General features: G+C 39.3%; 1 protein-coding gene across 3 annotated transcripts in view; it reads left to right on the top strand.

The window, feature by feature from the left end:
- Positions 1 to 18,362, top strand: part of prom1b (prominin 1 b) — a 78,531-nt gene that overhangs the window by 58,801 nt on the left and 1,368 nt on the right. For all 3 annotated transcript variants that reach the window (XM_083532537.1, XM_083532536.1, XM_083532535.1), the window contains 6 exons: positions 3,985 to 4,038; positions 4,140 to 4,220; positions 7,222 to 7,290; positions 7,401 to 7,490; positions 7,884 to 7,999; positions 18,240 to 18,274. In XM_083532537.1, the coding sequence (XP_083388663.1) occupies positions 3,985 to 4,038; positions 4,140 to 4,220; positions 7,222 to 7,290; positions 7,401 to 7,490; positions 7,884 to 7,999; positions 18,240 to 18,261 (432 nt within the window). In that variant the 3' untranslated portion in view covers positions 18,262 to 18,274. The remainder of the gene's footprint in view (positions 1 to 3,984; positions 4,039 to 4,139; positions 4,221 to 7,221; positions 7,291 to 7,400; positions 7,491 to 7,883; positions 8,000 to 18,239; positions 18,275 to 18,362) is intronic.

Raw genomic sequence — 18,362 nt, 5'->3', positions numbered from 1 at the left:
CGGGTCATTGTCATGTTGGAAGACCCAGCCTCGACCCATCTTCAATGCTCTAACTGAGGGAAGGAGGTTGTTACCCAAAATCTCGCAATACATGGCCCCAGGCATCCTCTTCTTAATACAGTGCAGTCGCCCTGTCCCATGTGCAGAAAAACACCCCCAAAGCATGATGCTACCACCCCCATGCTTTACAGTAGGGATGGTGTTTTCAAGATGGTACTCATCAATCTTCTTCCTCCAAACACGTTTAGTGGAATTATGACCCAAAAGTTCTATTTTTGTCTCATCTGACCACATGACTTTCTCCCATGACTCCTCTGGATCATCCAAATAGTCATTGGCAAACTTAAGACGTGCCTGGACATGTGCTGGTTTAAGCAGGGGAAACTTCCGTGCCATGCATTATTTCAAACCATGACGTCTTAGTGTATTACCAACAGTAACCTTGGAAACGGTGGTCCCAGCTCTTTTCAGGTCATTGACCAGCTCCTCCTGTGTAGTTCTGGGCTGATTTCTCACCTTCCTTGGGATCATTGAGACCCCACGAGGTGAGATCTTGCATGGAGCCCCAGTCCGAGAGAGATTGACAGTCGTGTTTAGCTTCTTCCATTTTCTAATGATTGCTCCAACAGTGGACCTTTTTTCACCAAGCTGCTTGGCAATTTCCCTGTAGCCCTTTCCAGCCTTGTGGAGGTGTACCATTTTGTCTCTAGTGTCTTTGGACAGCTCTTTGGTTTTGGCCATGTTAGTAGTTGGATTCTTACTGATTGTATGGGGTGGACAGGTGTCTTTATGCAGCTAACGACCTCAAACAGGTGCATCTAATTTAGGATAATAAATGTAGTGGAGGTGGACATTTTAAAGGCAGACTAACAGGTCTTTGAGGGTCAGAATTCTAGCTGATAGACAGGTGTTCAAATACTTATTTGCAGCTGTATCATACAAATAAATAGTTTAAAAATCATATATTGTGATTTCTGGATTTTTTTTTTTTTTAGATTATGTCTCTCACAGTGGACATGCACCTAAGATGACAATTTCAGACCCCTCCATGATTTCTAAGTGAGAGAACTTGCAAAATAGCAGGGTGTTCAAATACTTATTTTCCTCACTGTAGTATGTAAAGTAAAGTGACACATACCTGCACATAATCATGGCGCAGATCCTTGACCCACTGTTCCTCTCAAATGGCACCCTGTACAGCTGCTTTATTCTGAAGTTATGTTTCTGTAGGATGCGACTTAGTGTAGAAATGCTGACCCTGTTGATATTGTTGAATACCATTCTATCTGCAATTATGCGCTGTTGCAACTCACAAAGTCGGATTGCGTTATTTTCTTGCACCATTTGAACGATGGCAAGCTCTTGTTCTTGAGTAAAGAGACGTTCCTTTCCACCTTGAGGAGGTAGCCCAACCATTCTGTAAAAAATGCCACCACAAGATGTCATTGGTTAGGTTCTTTTTCACATACTTTCAAACTGTACACAGTACTGTAACATCACAATGATACTCCTTTACATATACTTCACAGCACTACTTATTTTTGAATAGTACTTTACAGTAATACTGTAATATGAAACGGAATCATGTGACACATACAGTAGGTACAGTCTGGAGCAGAAACATGAAGATATACCTGTTCTCCAGTCGGAATGTTCTTATTATCGATGCTACTGTGTAGCTACTGAGGTTAGGGTGGACTCTTTGCCCAGCCTCCCTCATGGATAAGCCATGATTTATGACATGGTCCACCAGAGTAGCCCTGATGTCACCCGATACACGTCTCCGCACTGGTCCTCGTCTTTGTCCTCTTCCACGTCCATGTCCAACTCCTCTCTTTCTTTGTCCTCCTCTTACTCTTACTCGCATTGCCTCCATGCTTGCAAAGTTCTCAGAATGTCTTACCTGAGGCCTATTTGTAGTGCTCAGTCTCAGACCGATTGGTGTTCTGTTTTCTGTACAAGTGTTTTCAGGTGTGTATGTAAGTGCCTATAATTGCCAGATGAGTTTTGCATTTTGAAAAGAGTGTTTTCCCAATGATAACAGGTGATTTAGTTTTTGTGTCTAATGTAAGAAAACGTGTGTAGTGTTTCGCAATAAATGTGCTACAGAATTGCTAACAAAGTGCAAAGTTGACAATGTGTTTAAGCTATGGTTACACTGTGTTTAAGCATATGCTACAAGAAGTTTAGGTATTTTAGGATGTCGGTAGTTTAGGAAGTTTAGGCTAGACGTTTAGGCTTTGGTCCAAGCAGATTTAGATTTAGTGTGCAAGCAATGGGCAAAAACTGTCATTCAAATATTTAATCGCGATTAATCGCATCATTGTTTACTTACAATTAGTGCCAACTAAATCGCACATTTTTATCTGTTTCAAATGTACCCTAAATTAATACATTTAAAGTTTTCAATACTCAAATCAACATGGGCATAGGCAAATATAGATGATTTATGCAAATGTATGTTTATTATTAGTAAAACCATATGCAACATAGAGCATGAAGACAAAATATTCTTGTAAATGTTTTAAAGTGATTGTTGTTTTAATTTGCATAAATCATCAGGACACCAAAAGGAACCTTTATTATGTTTCCACACAAACGAATAATGAGGTGATACCGGAAAAACTCTATCTCTTGTAACTTTCAATACAGATTACATAATCAGAGAATATTTGTTTTCTCTGTGAATTGGTTTATCAAAAAGACATTTCAAGCTTTATATTCATATAGTTATGTATGTGGGTCAAGTATTCACTGAGATTCAGGGTGTTTTATATGTATCTGTGAAAAGAGATGACAGAGAGACAGAGAACCCCCCTGTCTGTTTTCTTTATTTTACAAAAGCACAGTGTTTTGTTATTATGAGTATATACAAATAAAAGTAGACCCTTTACAGATTCAAATGATTATTGTTTATTTATAAGATAAAAAAAAGTGAGAGTAATTTAAGTTCTGCCTTATGAGGAAAAAAAGGCCACAAAACTTGCTGGCGGGTTTGTCGACCGTAAAGGGTTAAATGCCAGATGTGTAAATCATGGCAGATTTTGGTGCTTGATTTGAGACTTAGTGCATCAGTAAAACAAATGTTCACTGATTAAAAAAAAAATTTCTGGAGTGTTTATTTATTTATTTTTTATATCTGAGTAAAGAAAGGATGTCATGAATAAACATATGTTGCATTAAAGGTTTTAATTTTACCTCTTTTATATTTATTTATTAAAATTTGTAGAAAAAATAGACCAAAAAAAATTGTGTTAAAAGTTATTAAAGCGTTTATTTTGACAGTCCCAATTAATATATTATTACAAAACGAATTTCAAATTTTGTTCCCTAATAAATGTATTCAGGCTAAACATCCACCATAAAGAACACAAAGGTGATGATGATCAGGTGATCATGAATGTCTCTGTTCTCTGTCATGTTTTCATTTCTGACTCCCTCTGTCTCCTCCACATTAGCCCGATACTTCTTGTTGCTTAATGCCTTGCTCATTGTTAGCTTTGTTAATTATGAGTGAAAGTAAAGTACTAAAACCAGAAAGATCTACTTAAGTACAGTAACAAAGTCTTTTGTACTTTGTTACTTCCCACCTCTGCTTATGAACAGTGTATTGCTGCAAGGAGTGTTTTTCTGAAGAGTCTTTGAGGACAGTTGTTAATACTAAGGTGAGACAGAGTACTGAGTGCTAAAAGGTGAAGTGTTGTAGAACCAGACTGACTACAGTTTATTGCATGATGGAAAATCTGTTTCAGCAAAATAAATGCAAAATTTGGCTTTTTGGTGTGAACAGAACATTAGGGTTGATTTGTGGCATGAGATTTATTTGTTGGAGTCTTGTGTAAGTGTGTGTGTGTGTGTGTGTGTGTGTGTGGTGTGTGTGTGTGTGCGTGTGTGTGTGTGTGTGTGTGTGTGTGTGTGTGTGTGTGTGTGTGTGTGTGTGTGTGTGTGTTGTTTATTCAAGCAATGTTTACATTTCTCTTCCAGAGCACATTAAGTCAAAGTATCAGGTTACTACAGACCATAGTTGATGACCTTCCTGTAAGTCCGCAGCTCAGAGCTTATGTATTTAAAGTTTGCCTGTATTGTTTTCAGGTTTGTTTATTTATTAATTCATTTATTTATCTTTGCCTCAATCTCAGACTAAAGTGACTAATGTGCTGAATACCATTGATGCAGCTGAGTATCTCATTGCCAACAATGCCTCACAAGTAATCAAAAAGGTATCACTCATTCATACACAATACATAAATAAATAAATTGCTGGGTGCCACATGTACACAATTTTTTATTAAGTTAGTATATAAATGTGTTTCAATATAAATGAGTCTTTTGGATTTTTTAATTGATTTTTTAAAATTATTATTTGTTTTATTCATTTTACTATTTTTTTTTTCTTAGTTTACATTTTTATGTCCCAGTTGTTATGAATGCTTTTTGCTGTTTACTTAATCTCCTATACCTCTATAAAAATAAATCTAGGAAATTTAGCAGCATGAATTACACTCATGGATTATAATAATCTCAATAGACCAGAGGTGCTCAAAGTTTTTCCTTTAAGGGGCCAAACATACACTTTTAATGAGGGCCGTGGGCCAAAAATAGATGCTGCATTCCACCAACCATTATATTAATATTTAAGTTGCCATAGTTCCTATCCTTTATGATTTCATCATATTAAAAATAAATAAAAACGTGTAATCTTCTCAACTAATGCAGTTGAACAAATAATTCAGACTATGAATACACATAGTGGTGGTTGAAGTACCATAATTTCCGGACTATTAAGCGCACCCAAATATAAGTCGCACCCACTGAATTTTACAAAGATTTTTTATTTTGAACATAAATACGCCGCACCTGTCTATAATCCGCAGGTGCCTACATTGAAACTAATGAATTTTACACAGGCTTTAACGAAAGACAGTGGCTGTTACATGGTTTGTATCTAAACAGTAGCCTACCAAGAAAGTCATTGTTCACTGTCTTCCTCCATCCTTTCACAACAATTTCTCTTTGAGAGTTTTTCTTTTGGCATCGTCGTGCGTTTAAAAATCACCATCGGTGAAGCTTTTCTCCCGATGCCGTGCAGCTCAGAACACAGGTGAAATGCGTTTTTTTCATGCCTGGTTGTTTTCAGTGTGACAAATGATTCGCATTTCCTGTAGACAGTCCGAGTGAGCGGCAGGTCAAACATCAGAGGAACCTCATCCATATTTATGATGTGGTGCGGCCCGATTCAGTGGGAGCGCATCTTCTTCTTCTTCTTCTTTCGGCTGCTCCCATTAGGGGTCGCCACAGCGGATCATCTGTCTCCATACCACCCTGTCCTCTACATTTGCCTCTTTTACACCAACTACCTGCATGTCTTCCCTCACCACATCCATGAACCTCCTCCTTGGCCTTCCTCTTTTCCTCCTTCCTGGTTGCTCCATCCTCAGCATTCTTCTACCAATATATCTCATGTCCCTCCTGTGCACATGTCCAAAACATCTCAATCTCGCTTCCCTCACCTTGTCACCAAAACGTCCTTCATGGGCTTGCCCTTAAATAAACTAATTTCTAATCTTGTCCATCCTCATCACTCCCAACAAAAATCTTAACAACTTCAGCTCTGCTACCTTCAGCTCTGCCTCCTGTCTTTTAGTCAATGCCACTGTCTCTAATCCATACAACATCGCAGGTCTCACCACAGTCCTATAAACTTTCCCTACACTACTATCACAAATCACTCCTGCTATCACTCTTCTCCACCCACTCCACCCTACTGCACTCTTTTCCTCACTTCCCTAACACACTCTCCATTACTTTGCACTGTTGACCCCAGGTACCTGAACTCCTCCACCTTCTCCACCTTTTCTCCCTGCAACCGCACCACTCCACTGCCCTCCCTCTCATTCACACACATGTACTCTGTTTTACTCCTACTGACTTTCAATCCCCTTTTCTCCAGCGCATACCTCCACCTCTCCAGGCTCTTCTCAACCTGCTCACTACTCTCACCACAAATCACAATATCACCACAAATCACAATAACATCAGTGGGAGCGCATCTGATTTAATATAAAGAGTTTTATTGGTTCACCTGAACCCGTTCGGCAGTTTCATTGGTCTAATGTTATGGGGCTCAGTTTTTTGGCATGAAGCTTGTTAAACCGGGAAAAACCCAGGAAAAATCCATAAATTATCTGCTTCATTGTTTAAGTGTGGGAAAAAAGTAGCGGCTTATAGTCCGAAAAATACGGTACACAAATCATGTACTTGAGTTAAAGTACTGACACACTATGCAAAATATTACTCCAGTAAATGTAAAAATAACCCTTTAAACTTTCACCTAAGTAAAAGTACAGAAGCACTTTTTCTTTTACTAATGTATCCAAAGTACTATGATTTATTATGGCTATAATGTTCCTATTATAATTTTAGTCACAAGCCTCTTGCTAAATCAACTTAGTTTATGTGAAAATATGTTACTCTTAGCACACCAATCTGATAATAGAATTATTAATTAGTCAAACACAGATATTTATTAAAATTATCATTAGTAGAATACCTTAAAGCTAAACAATTTTCTTCAAAACCCAATGAAATAACATTATTATATTGTATGATTTGTATTATTACTCTCACAATGTTCTGCTTGCTGTTGAATTGATGCTGAACTGTATGTTGGTAAGAAGTAGATACCACCAAATGATGATCAAAACAAGTGTAAAACAGAGCATGCTCTTTCCTGATTGGTGGCTTGCTGCGTGTTTGAACAGTAGAGTTTTTATTTACATAAAAAAAAAGGGATGAAAAATTTCCAAAAAAGCTACTTTTAAGAACAGTAACAAATTACATATACTTTGTTACTGTCCACCATGTAATACAGTGAACTTATAATTACAGTTCTATTGCTTGGAATTAAGTTGCCAGTTTAGGTCTCCAATTATGTTTACTTTTACAATTATGAATCCCATGATCACTAAACAGTGAATATGATATTGTAAGATATTCTTAGCTCTATTTAATCTTCCATTTGAAGTAGATAAATATTTAATCAGTATGTATGGCAAATGTGTGTTAAATTAAACGAAATGAATAAAATAAAACAGGCTTGAAAGTCAGTACAAGTCTGTACTCTTCTTCAGACTATAAGTCTGAACATGTATTCTAAATCTTTTTTTTTTACTGTATATTCATACAAAATCATGGCTATTCTATTTCTTATGACTATAACAGGAGACAGATAAATACACAAACAATCTGATGGGATACCTTAAGCAATATGTTACATGGGTTCAGCTTTCGGTGAGTGTGTGTGTGTGTGTGTGTGTGTGTGTGTGTGTGGTGTTGTTGTACACTATATTCTTAACTTTGTTGTGAAAACTACTAATGCTGCAACATGTGTTTTCCTGCAGTTAATGGTGGAAGTAGCTCAATGCAAACCCATCAGTAACATCATTGACTCGCTGGAGATTGTTGGTTGCAGTTTTATAGTGGACTCAGTGGTAAGACATGTTACAATGCTTTCTCTGTGCAATACAGTACAGTGTACATGCATGTAAGGGATGTGAGGGTACACAGCACAAAACTAAACTGCTAATGTTCACCCTTGAAGACGCTGGCAGATGCAAAAGTTTTTTCCCGGAGAGTTTATGTTTGTATGTATTTAAGAGAGAAAGAGGAAAACATCGAATAATTAAGCAATTTAGAAGAAAGCACTACACTATAAGAGATATTCAGACTGTTTCTATAAACACATCAGACATAATTAAATGAAACAATTAAAAAATAAATGTTTACCTTTAAATACAAAACTAAAGTGTGTGTGTGTGTGTGTGTGTGTGTGTGTGTGTGTGTGTGTGTGTGTGTGTGTGTGTGTGTGTGTGTGTGTATTGCAGAACACATTCTGGTTTGGTCTCGGTGGCTGCTGTTTGTTCCTTATCCCTAGTATCATCATGTCCATAAAACTTGCCAAATTCTACCGTAGAATGGACACAGAGGATGTCTTTGATGAGTAAGTCTGCATACACACACAAACACACTGTATACATACACACATACACACACAAACACAGACAGTCATATCTATTTACATTTGAAACTGTAGGTAGTCACAATCGGGATTGAACATGGAATGTCTTGTGATAAAACACAATGTGGATCATAGAGTGGATTATTTTTGCAAATAAAAAGAATGTATTGATTGCAAACACAATTATTTATGTATTACTTTAGGTTTCCAATGCCCTTTTTCTTCGTCTAATAATTCCTTTCTCGTTCTTTGCTCTCTTTTTTGTTCTTACCCCATATTGATTGCTTCCAGTTTTCTAGTACCTTGGCATTTCAGTTTTTAACGTGTTTTTTTATTTTTAATTTTTAAATATTTCTCTATCATTACATCAAGCTAATTTTCTGCATTAAATCTACTACCTTTTCAACAGTCCATGATTTTGACTTCTAGACTCAGGGGTGTGTTTGTTTGTGTGCATGAAGGGTACATCTCCAGGTTCACTATTTAGAGATCAGATTATTGTCTGTGCATGTTCTTTTTTGGTGTGTTTCCATCAGGTTCTCCAGTTTCCTCCTTCCTCTTAAAAAGATGCCAGTAGGTGGTTTGGCTACACTAAAATATGAATATATGTGTCAGCATAGGGCCCTGTGAGATATACAAGGTATACAGTACAAGGTGTATTTAATACAGTGGACTCCCTATTGATCCTGAACAGAATAAAGTGCTTAATAAACAAATTAATATATTGATAAAAGTGATACAGCCATCATTTACAGTGGGGCAAAAAATTATTTAGTCAGCCACCAATTGTGCAAGTTCTTCCACTTAAAAAGATGAGAGAGGCCTGAATTTTTATCATAGGTACACTTTGTCTATATTTAAAGAATTTATTTGCAAATTATGGTGGAAAATAAGTATTTAGTCAATAAGAAAAGTTAATCTCAATACTTTGTTATATACCCTTTGTTGGCAATGACTGAGAACAAATGTTTTCTGTAAGTCTCCAAAATGTTTTTATACACTGTTGCTGGTAGTTTGGCCCATTCCTCCATGCAGATCTCCTCTAGAGCTGTGATGTTTTGGGGCTGTCGCTGGGCAACACGGATTTTCAACTTCCTCCAGATTTTCTATGGGGTTGAGATCTGGAGACTGGCTAGGCCACTCCAGGACCTTGAAATTCTTCTTACAAAGCCACTCCTTCATTGCCTGGGCTGTGTGTTTGGGATCATTGTCATGCTGAAAGACCCAGCCACGTTTCATCTTCAGTGCCCTTGCTGATGGAAGGAGGTTTTTACTTAAAATCTCACGATACATGGCCCCATTCGTTCTTTCCTTTACACGAATCAGGTGTCCTGGTCTCTTTGCAGAAAAACAGCCCCAAAGCATGATGTTTCCACCCCCATGCTTCACAGTAGGTATGGTGTTCTTTGGATGCAACTCAGCATTCTTTCTCCTTCAAACATGACAAGTTGAGTTTTTACCAAAAAGTTCTATTTTGGTTTTATCTGACCATATGACATTCTCCCAATCCTCTTCTGGATCATCCAAATGCTCTTTAGCAAACTTCAGACAGGACCGGACATGTATTTGCTTAAGCAGGGGGACACGTCTGGCACTGCAGGATTTGAGTCCCTGGCAGCGTAGTGTGTTACTGATAGTAGCCTTTGTTACTTTGGTCCCAGCTCTCTGCAGGTCATTTACTAGGTCCCCCCATGTGGTTCTGGGATTTTTGCTCAACTTTCGTGTTCATTTTGACCCCACGGTGTGAGATCTTGTGTGGAGCCCCAGATCGAGGGGGATTATCAGTGGTCTTGTATGTCTTCCATTTTCTTTTTTTATTTTCTTTTATTATTTTTTTTTATTATATTCTTATTTATTTCTTACTAAAACAAAACAACAACAGAGCCGATCAGTCAACACACACAGCATACACTCAAGCATATTAATAACAACAATATAATGCTAATATGAAAAAGTGACCATGAAAAGGCAAAGGGCGAATCAAAACAAAAGTGGAAAAATAAAAAAATAAAAAAACATGAGCAAACAAAACAAAACACAAAAAAGAAAAACATAAGTCAGGGCTAGGGTCGTGCCTATAGAGTAAGTAAATCCCACAAAGGGGCACATATCCGCCAGAATACATCGGATTTATTCTGCAAGTCATACGTAAGTTTCTCCAAAGGGAAAAGATTAGCCATTTGTGCTAAACACATCTTTAAACTTGGTACCTGCTGTGATGACCATAGTATGCATTTCTTTGCCAAATAAGTAATGAAATTTAATAAAGACTGTGAGTCAGTAGAGAAATCCAATGACGTTTTGCAGTTTAGTAAATAAATAGTTGGAGAAAAAGTAAATTTTCTACCCAGCGTCTTCTGAACCATATCATGTACCTCATGCCAAAAGGTTTGATGTTCCTTCAGTCCCAAAATAAATGCATCAACGTTCCTATTTCAGATTTGCATTTAAAACACATCTGAGATACATTTTTTGGTACATTTTGTGGAGGCGTACTGGGGTAAGATATATCCTGTTTATAAATTTGAAGTTTTGTTCATGCACAGAGCTTGAGATTGATTTATGAAAACCGCCACCATATTTTGCAAATAAATTCTTTAAAAATCAGACAATGTGATTTTCTGGATTTTTTTTTTTCTCATTTTGTCTCTCATAGTTGAAGTGTACCTATGATGAAAATTACAGGCCTCTCTCATATTTTAAGTGGGAGAACTTGCACAATTGGTGGCTGACTAAATACTTTTTTGCCCCACTGTATAACAGTCATGTTTCATCTTATTACATTTGATTTAATGTTTTTTTTTGTACATTTCTGTTGTTTTTCTTATGCATTTACAGTTTTAGTAATAAACACAATATAGTAAGGGCACCAATATCATTGTTATTCTTAGTGATAGCATATGTGGCATAAAGGTGCAGTAAATTCGTACTTTTGTTCTGCAAATGGTCTTCAAATAAAGATAGAAAGTGATTCTATTAAGGTTGTAGTATACATTATCAGTCAAAAGTTGGGGCTTTTTAATTTATTGCACAATTACAATAATAGTGATTACCTTTCACAGCATGCTGTGTCTCACAATTTTCTTTTCACGTTGTCATTTTTGGTCAGGGTGCAGTTTTTTTTATCTTATTCATTGTTCTGGTTAATGTGTGTTTTGGTAAATTGTTTTAGTATTTCACTTTGTATTTAATTTTTACATGTATTAAGCAGTTCTCTATTTCTTCACCCTCATTACATGACCATTCTGATAGTAAAAAAAAAGCTTAGTTTTTGAAAATATCTTCTTCTTCTTCTTTTGGCTTCTCCCATTAGGGGTCGCCACAGCAGATCATCCGTCTCCATACCCCCCCGTCCTCTACATCTGCTTTGTTAAAACCAACTACCTGCATGTCTCCCTCACCACATCCATAAACCTTCTCCTTGGTCTTCCTCTTTTCCTCCTTCCTGGTGGCCCCATTTTCAGCATTCTCCTACAATGTACCCCATGTCCCTCCTCTGCATATGTGCAAACGATCTCAATCGCACCTTCCTCACCTTGTCTTCAAAACGTCCTTCATGCGCTGTCCCTCTACTAAACTAATTTCTAATCCTATCCATTCTCCTTACTCCTAATAAAAATCTCAACATCTTCAGCTCTGCTACCTCCAGCTCTACCTCCTGTCTTTAACTCAATGCCACTGTCTCTAAACCATACAACATCGCACATCGTCTCACCACAGTCCGATAAACTTTTCCTTTCACTCTTGCAGATACCCTTTTATCACAAATCACTTCTGCTATCACTCTTTTCCTCACTTCTCTAACACATTCTCCATTACATTGCACTGTTGACCACAGGTACCTAAAGTCCTCCACCTTCTCCACCTCTTCTCCCTGCAACTGCAACACTCCACTACCCTTCCTCTCATTCATACATGTACTTACATGTCTTACATTCATACATGTCTTACTCCTACTGTCTTTCGTTCCTGTTCTCTCTAGTGTATACCTCCACCTTTCCAGGCTCTTCTTAACCTGCTCTCTACACTCACCACAAATAACATCATCCGCAACCATCATAGTCCACGGAGATTCCTGTCTGACCTTAAAGCCGATTCTTGATGCAGTCCAACCTCCACCTTAAACCAGTCTGTCTTTCCAACTGAACACTTTACTGCTGTCACACTGTCTTCATACATGTCCTGCACCACCCTTACATACTTCTCTGACACACCTGGCTTTCTCATACAATACCACAACTCCTCTCTCGGCAGGCTGTAGTACGCTTTCTCTAAATCCACAAACACACAATGCAAACTTTATGCATACAATGCATACTTCTCCATCAACATTCTCAAAGCAAATGAGGCATCTGTGGTGCTCTTCCTTGGCATGAAACCAAGCTGTTTCTCACAGATGGTCACCTCTTCCCTCAGTTCCCTCTTTCCCATAACTTCATGGTGTGACTGATCAACTTTATTCCCTTGTAGTTACTGCAGGTCTGTGAGTCTCCCTTATTCTTAAAAATCTGAACCGGCACACTCCTTCTCCTTTACTCGGGCATCCTCTCACCCTCCAAAATCTTGTTAAACAATCTTGCTAAAAACTCCACTGCCATCTCTCCTATACATCTCGAAGCTTCCACCGGTATGTCATCTGATCCAACCGACTTTCCACTCATCCTCTTAATCGCTGCTCTCACTTCCTCCTTACTAATCCAATCCAATTCCTGCTTCACCATCTCCACATTATCCAACCTACTTTCTCTCTCATTTTCCTCGTTCTTCAGCTGCTTAAAATACTCCCTCCACCTTGTCAACACACTCTCCTCACTAGTCAACACATTTCCATCTCCATTCTTTATTGCTTGCAACTTGCAGCACATCCTTTCCAGCTCGGTCCCTCTGCCTGGCCAATTGGTATAAATCCTATTATTTCTCCTTCCTTAGTGTCCAACTTCTCATACAGCTCCTCATATGCCTTTTCCTTGGCTTTCACAACATCCCTCTTCACCTGCTGCTGCATCTCCTTTTACTTCTGCCTACTTTTCTCATCACTCTGTCGATCCCAGTTCTTTTTTGCCAACCTCTTTCTCTTTATTCTCTTCTGCAGTTCCTCATGCCACCACCACGTCTATTTGTCTTCCTTTCTATTTCCAGATGTCACACCAAGTACTTTTCCAGCTGTCTCTCTTATCACTTTTGCAGTAGTTGTCATCACCCCTTCCACTTCCAGCTTTACATTCATCACCCTATCAGAAACTCTTTTCACCTCAAATACACTCTTACTGTACTCTTCCTTCAGGATCACCCCTACACCGTTTCTCTTACCATCCACACCATGATAGAACAGTTAAAGCCCACCTCCAATGTTTCTGGCCTTACTCCCTTTACACTTGGTCATCTGAACACACAACATATCTACCTTTCTCCTCTCAATCATATCAGCTACCTCTCTCCATTTACCAGTCATAGTACCAACATTTAAAGTACCCACCCTAACCTCCACTCTCCTACAATTCTTCTTTCCCTCCTGTCTCTGTAGACATCTTCCTCCTCTCCTTTGCCCTCTTCGGCCAACAGTAGCCCAATTTCCACCGGTATCCTGTTGGCTAACGATATCTGTGGCCGTCATTGGTAACCCAGGCCAAAAATCTACTGATAAAAGGCTTGACTAAATAAATACGTTTTCAACCTCGAATTGAACACTGAGACTGTGTCTGAGTCCCAAACACTGGCTGGAAGGCTGTTCCATAACTGTGGGGCTTTATAAGAGAAAGATCTGCCCCCTGCTGTAGTCTTTGTTATTTGAGGAACCAACAGATAGCCAGCACCTTTTGATCTAAGTAGGCGTGGAGGATCATACTGGTACAAAAGTTCACTCAGATACTGCGGTGCGAGACCGTTAAGTGCTTTATACGTCAGTAGTAGTATTTTATAATCAATGCGAGATTTGAATGGAAGCCAGTGTAGACTGATTAAAACAGGGGAGATATGGTCATATTTCCTAGATCTATTGAGGACTCTTGCTGCTGCATTCTGAACTAACTGAAGCTTATTTATGCACTTACTCGCACACCCAGACAGTAAAGTGTTACAGTAGTCTAATCTAGAAGTAACAAAAGCATGAACTAGTTTTTCTGCATCCTGTAACGACATCATATTTCTAATTTTAGCAATATTTCTAAGGTGAAAGAAGGCGACCCTGGTAATATTATTCACGTGAGACTCAAAGGAAAGACTCGGGTCAATAATCACACCAAGGTCTTTGACAGCCGTACACGCTGAAACAGAAACACCATCCAGAGATGCTGCGTAATCGGAAACTTTACTTCTAGCTGCATGTGGTCCTAGTAAAAGTACTTCCGTCTTATCTGAGTTGAGCAGAAGAAAGTTATTAAGCATCCACTGTCTAATGTCCTTTACACACTTCTCAACATTGTTAAGCTGATCTCGCTCATCTGGCTTAGAGCAGGCTGCTAATGTGACAGTATATATATATATATATATATATAGGATTTAAATTTATACAGATGCATTTGTCACCAATTACATTTGCCTTAAAACAAATCCCAAACATCAACTTTGAAATATCCAAACTTTTGACTGATATTGCAAAGCTTTATTACAATTTTTAAAAGATCAAAGATCACAAGATAATCAGCAGTTTATATATTTTTTTTGCATGTGCTAAAACTTGTTCATATTTATTCCTTAAATGCAGTCACTTATTTATTTATATAACTGCTACAAAAATTAGGAATAATGTGCAGAATACATGCAGTCACTTATTGATGTATATAACTACTGCAAAAATAAAGAATAACGTCTCCAGGTTACATATGTACCCATGGTGCCCCAAGGGAATGAGATGCTGCGTCAGAAATGCTTTGGAAACACCTCTGCGTTGTCCACGTGCTGAATCACGTGTGTGATCAGTCCACTGGAAAGCGTGGTATCACTGGCGGGGTGGCATCACGCTCAGGATGCATAAAAGCAAATGGAGTGAAACCAGCGCTCGCTTCTAAAAAGGGAAAGAAGCGCTGCAAGGATGCAGGCAGTGTGGAATGGAGACGCTTCTCGTTTGGGAACTATCTCATTCCCTTTGGGAACTATGGCTACTTACATAATCTGGAGACGTTCCCCTCCAGTGACTTGAGCTGCGTCAAAAACGTTTTTGAAATGAGTGTCCGTTCAAGCCAGACTGAACAATCCCTGCCTAGTATGGTTGGCATAGCTAGGGCTAGGTGGAAGGACAGAGAGGCCAGGAGTTGGCCTGAGGATATAGAACCTGACAAAGGTCAGCATTGTGGCCAGCCCGCAGCGTTGCAAATGTCTTGGAGGGAAATTCCAGAGGACAAAGCCTTAGAGACAGCCACACTTCGAGTGGAGTGCGCTCTGACCCCAAAAGTATCATGAAGACCAGAGGACCCATAAAAGGAAGAAATAGCATCAACTTTCCATCTGCTGAGCATCTGCTTATTCGCAGGGTGACCTCTCCTCAGAGAGGGCCATACCAGATGAACAGCTTCTCCGACTTCCTCCACAGTTGTGTTCTTTGGACGTAAATGTTTAGTGCTCACACTGGACACAGTCAGTTAAGCTTTTCCTGGTCTGGGGCCTGAAAGGAAGGCAGAGAAAATGCCTGCAGCCATAACAGGTTGTGGGACGACTAAGGGTTCCTGAGGTGCATATCCTGATTTAAGGTAGATGAAGGCACTGCCCAAGCATGGAGTAAATTTGAGGAAAGAAGGTGCCACAGAGAGGGCCTGAAGATCCCCTTCTTTTTTGAGAGAGGTCAGAAGTTCAAAGGGAGGCTCCAACATGGCCTCTAAGACAGGTGGTGCGGAGGATGGTGCTGCGGAGAAAACATGTCACCAATGGGTTCTTACCCAGTAACTGCCCCGTGAGGGGGGCATGACAGGCTGCAATGGTGGACACTTAACCTTCAGGGTGGAAGCAGCCAACCCTTGGAGAAATTCCAGCTCTGAACAAACTGGGCAGTTATCAGTATCTAAGTGGTGTTGCTTACACCATGCAGTGAACAGGTGCCACCTTGCGGCGTACAATGTCCTCGTAGAGAGAGCTCTGGATTGAAGAATGGTCTCTACCACCTCGGTGAAGAGGCCAGCAGCTGGTAGCTCAGCCTCCACAGCTCTGGGCGGGGGTGCATTATTGTACCTCCTGCCTGAAATAGAAAATCCCTCCTTAGAGGAATCTCCCAGGGAGGGTGTTCGAGAAGGCTACCAGGTCTGCAAACTATTGCCTGCCCAGCCACCGTGTGGCCACCAGGAGTAGACAGACTCCGTCCTATCAAACTCTCTCCAAAACTCCTGGGAGCAGCGTGACAGGGGGAAAGGCATACAGGTGCAGTCTCTGCTGTGCCTGTACCATTGCTGGGGTTGTTGGGGTTGTTAGGAAAAACCAGAGGGTGGCAGTGCGATGTATCTTGAGGTGCAAACAGGTCCAACTGAGCTCTTTAAAATTCTTCCCAGATTTGCTCCATTACATTCGGGTGGAGTTGCCATTTCCCGGGTCTCAGGCCATGCCTCGAAAGGGCATCTGCTCCCTTGTTTAATATACGTTGTTTTCAAGGAGAGCAGCTTGCCCACAGGAGGATCTGACATGCCAGCTTGTACAGATCCCAGACCACTCTTCCTCGAGAGAGTGTCCACTTCCTGTTCCATGACCAGAGCCTGCTTGGTCCCCACCGGGGTGGGAGACACCACGTTGAACCGAGGCGGGTGATACCTGAATCGTCTACAGTGCACAGGACCCCCCGAGACACGTCTGGCAGAGCCTGCCAGGCTGCTAGATAGTCCTGAGAGTCGGCAAACCTCCTATGACTGTTACAGTGCTGGGTGGAAAGCAAGTGGGGTGTTCACTGGAGCTGCCCATGCCCTGAAGCACCGAGAGTGTCAGAGATAACAAACAAGCTTTTTGAATATATGCCTAGGAATGATAGTGTAGAATGCTGAAACTGAAGTTTATGAACAGCATCTATACATATGAGTCCTTGTTTTCCAGGTGACTAAGGGCTAGGTGGAGAGTCGTGGAGATGCCATTATTAGTGCTTAGACCGCTTATAATTTTTCAATTTTGTCATGTTGCAGCCTGTTACTAAAATTCTAATTTATTTCTTTCATTCTACACTCACTAGCTCATACAGACAAAGTGCAAAAGAAATCCTAAAAATGACTGTTTACTTAATAAAAAAAAATTAAGTCTAATTAATTAATAAAAAAAAAAAGAAATATCACATGTACATAAGTATTCAGACCCATTCAACAACACTTGAAATTTTGCTCAGGTGCTCCCCATTCTCTTGATCATTGCTGACATGTTTCTACACCTTGTTTAGAGTTCACCAGCTGACAATGCATATTAAAGCATAAACCAAGTCATGAGGTCAAAGGAATTACCTGCAGAGGTCAGAGACAGGATTGTTGAAAGCACAGACCTGGTGAAGGCTACAGAAAAACTGCTGCTCTGTGTATTCCCAAGAGCATAATGGCTTGTAATTGCTGCCAAAGGTGCTTTAACAAAGTATTGAATACTTATGTACATGTGATATTTAAGGTTTTTCTTCTTAATAAATTTACAGACACTTATTGGAAACAGGCTGCACCATAATAAAATGTAAAAAAAAAAAAAAAAAAAGTGAAAGGGGCCTGAATACTTTCTGAATGTATTATATGTGTCTTAAATTCTCAGAATTCAGACAATTCAAAACTGTAGTAGACTTCCAAAATACCCTGTCTAGTTAATGTCTCTTAATAATTTCCTTTGGCTCCTTTTTTACTAAACACATTTATAGAAATAAAACATGCTGCTGTTTCTATTAAACAGCTTGGTCCTGTATTTTTTTGTTTAGCTGTATACTGTACTGTAAATAGTTGGAATGACAGTAAAAGCCTACTTGGATTGACATGCAGCATAGTTTAACACAAATAAATTTGATCTCTGTACTATCACTGTTGACATTTCCTCAACATGTAAGGGTAAGACCAAGATTATAAAAGGGTAGTGACTGAGGGTTTATTAACTACAAAGATAATAAAAGTTAGTAAGCTAAAGTAAGATCTAGTGGACATAACCAGGAAGATAGTGAAATTAGATATAAGAGGTCTGAACATACAAAATGACTTATAGAGAAAAACACAAGACAAATTAAAGCAATGTAAACAAGGCATTTTTTTTTTCAATGTAGTTGATCATGCTGATTTTTATTTATTTATCTTAGTGGCACAGAGAACTGGAGTTAAACAGTCCATCAGTGTAAGGAAACCACATGCACATGCCAATGTTTGATGACTGGTAAGATTTTTTGTTGTTGTTGTTCATAGGCTAATATTTTCCTTTTTTT

Source organism: Silurus aristotelis (assembly GCF_946808225.1).
Source record: "Silurus aristotelis genome assembly, chromosome: 27".
Lineage (NCBI taxonomy): Eukaryota > Metazoa > Chordata > Actinopteri > Siluriformes > Siluridae > Silurus > Silurus aristotelis.
This window is presented reverse-complemented; position numbering and strand designations above follow the sequence as displayed.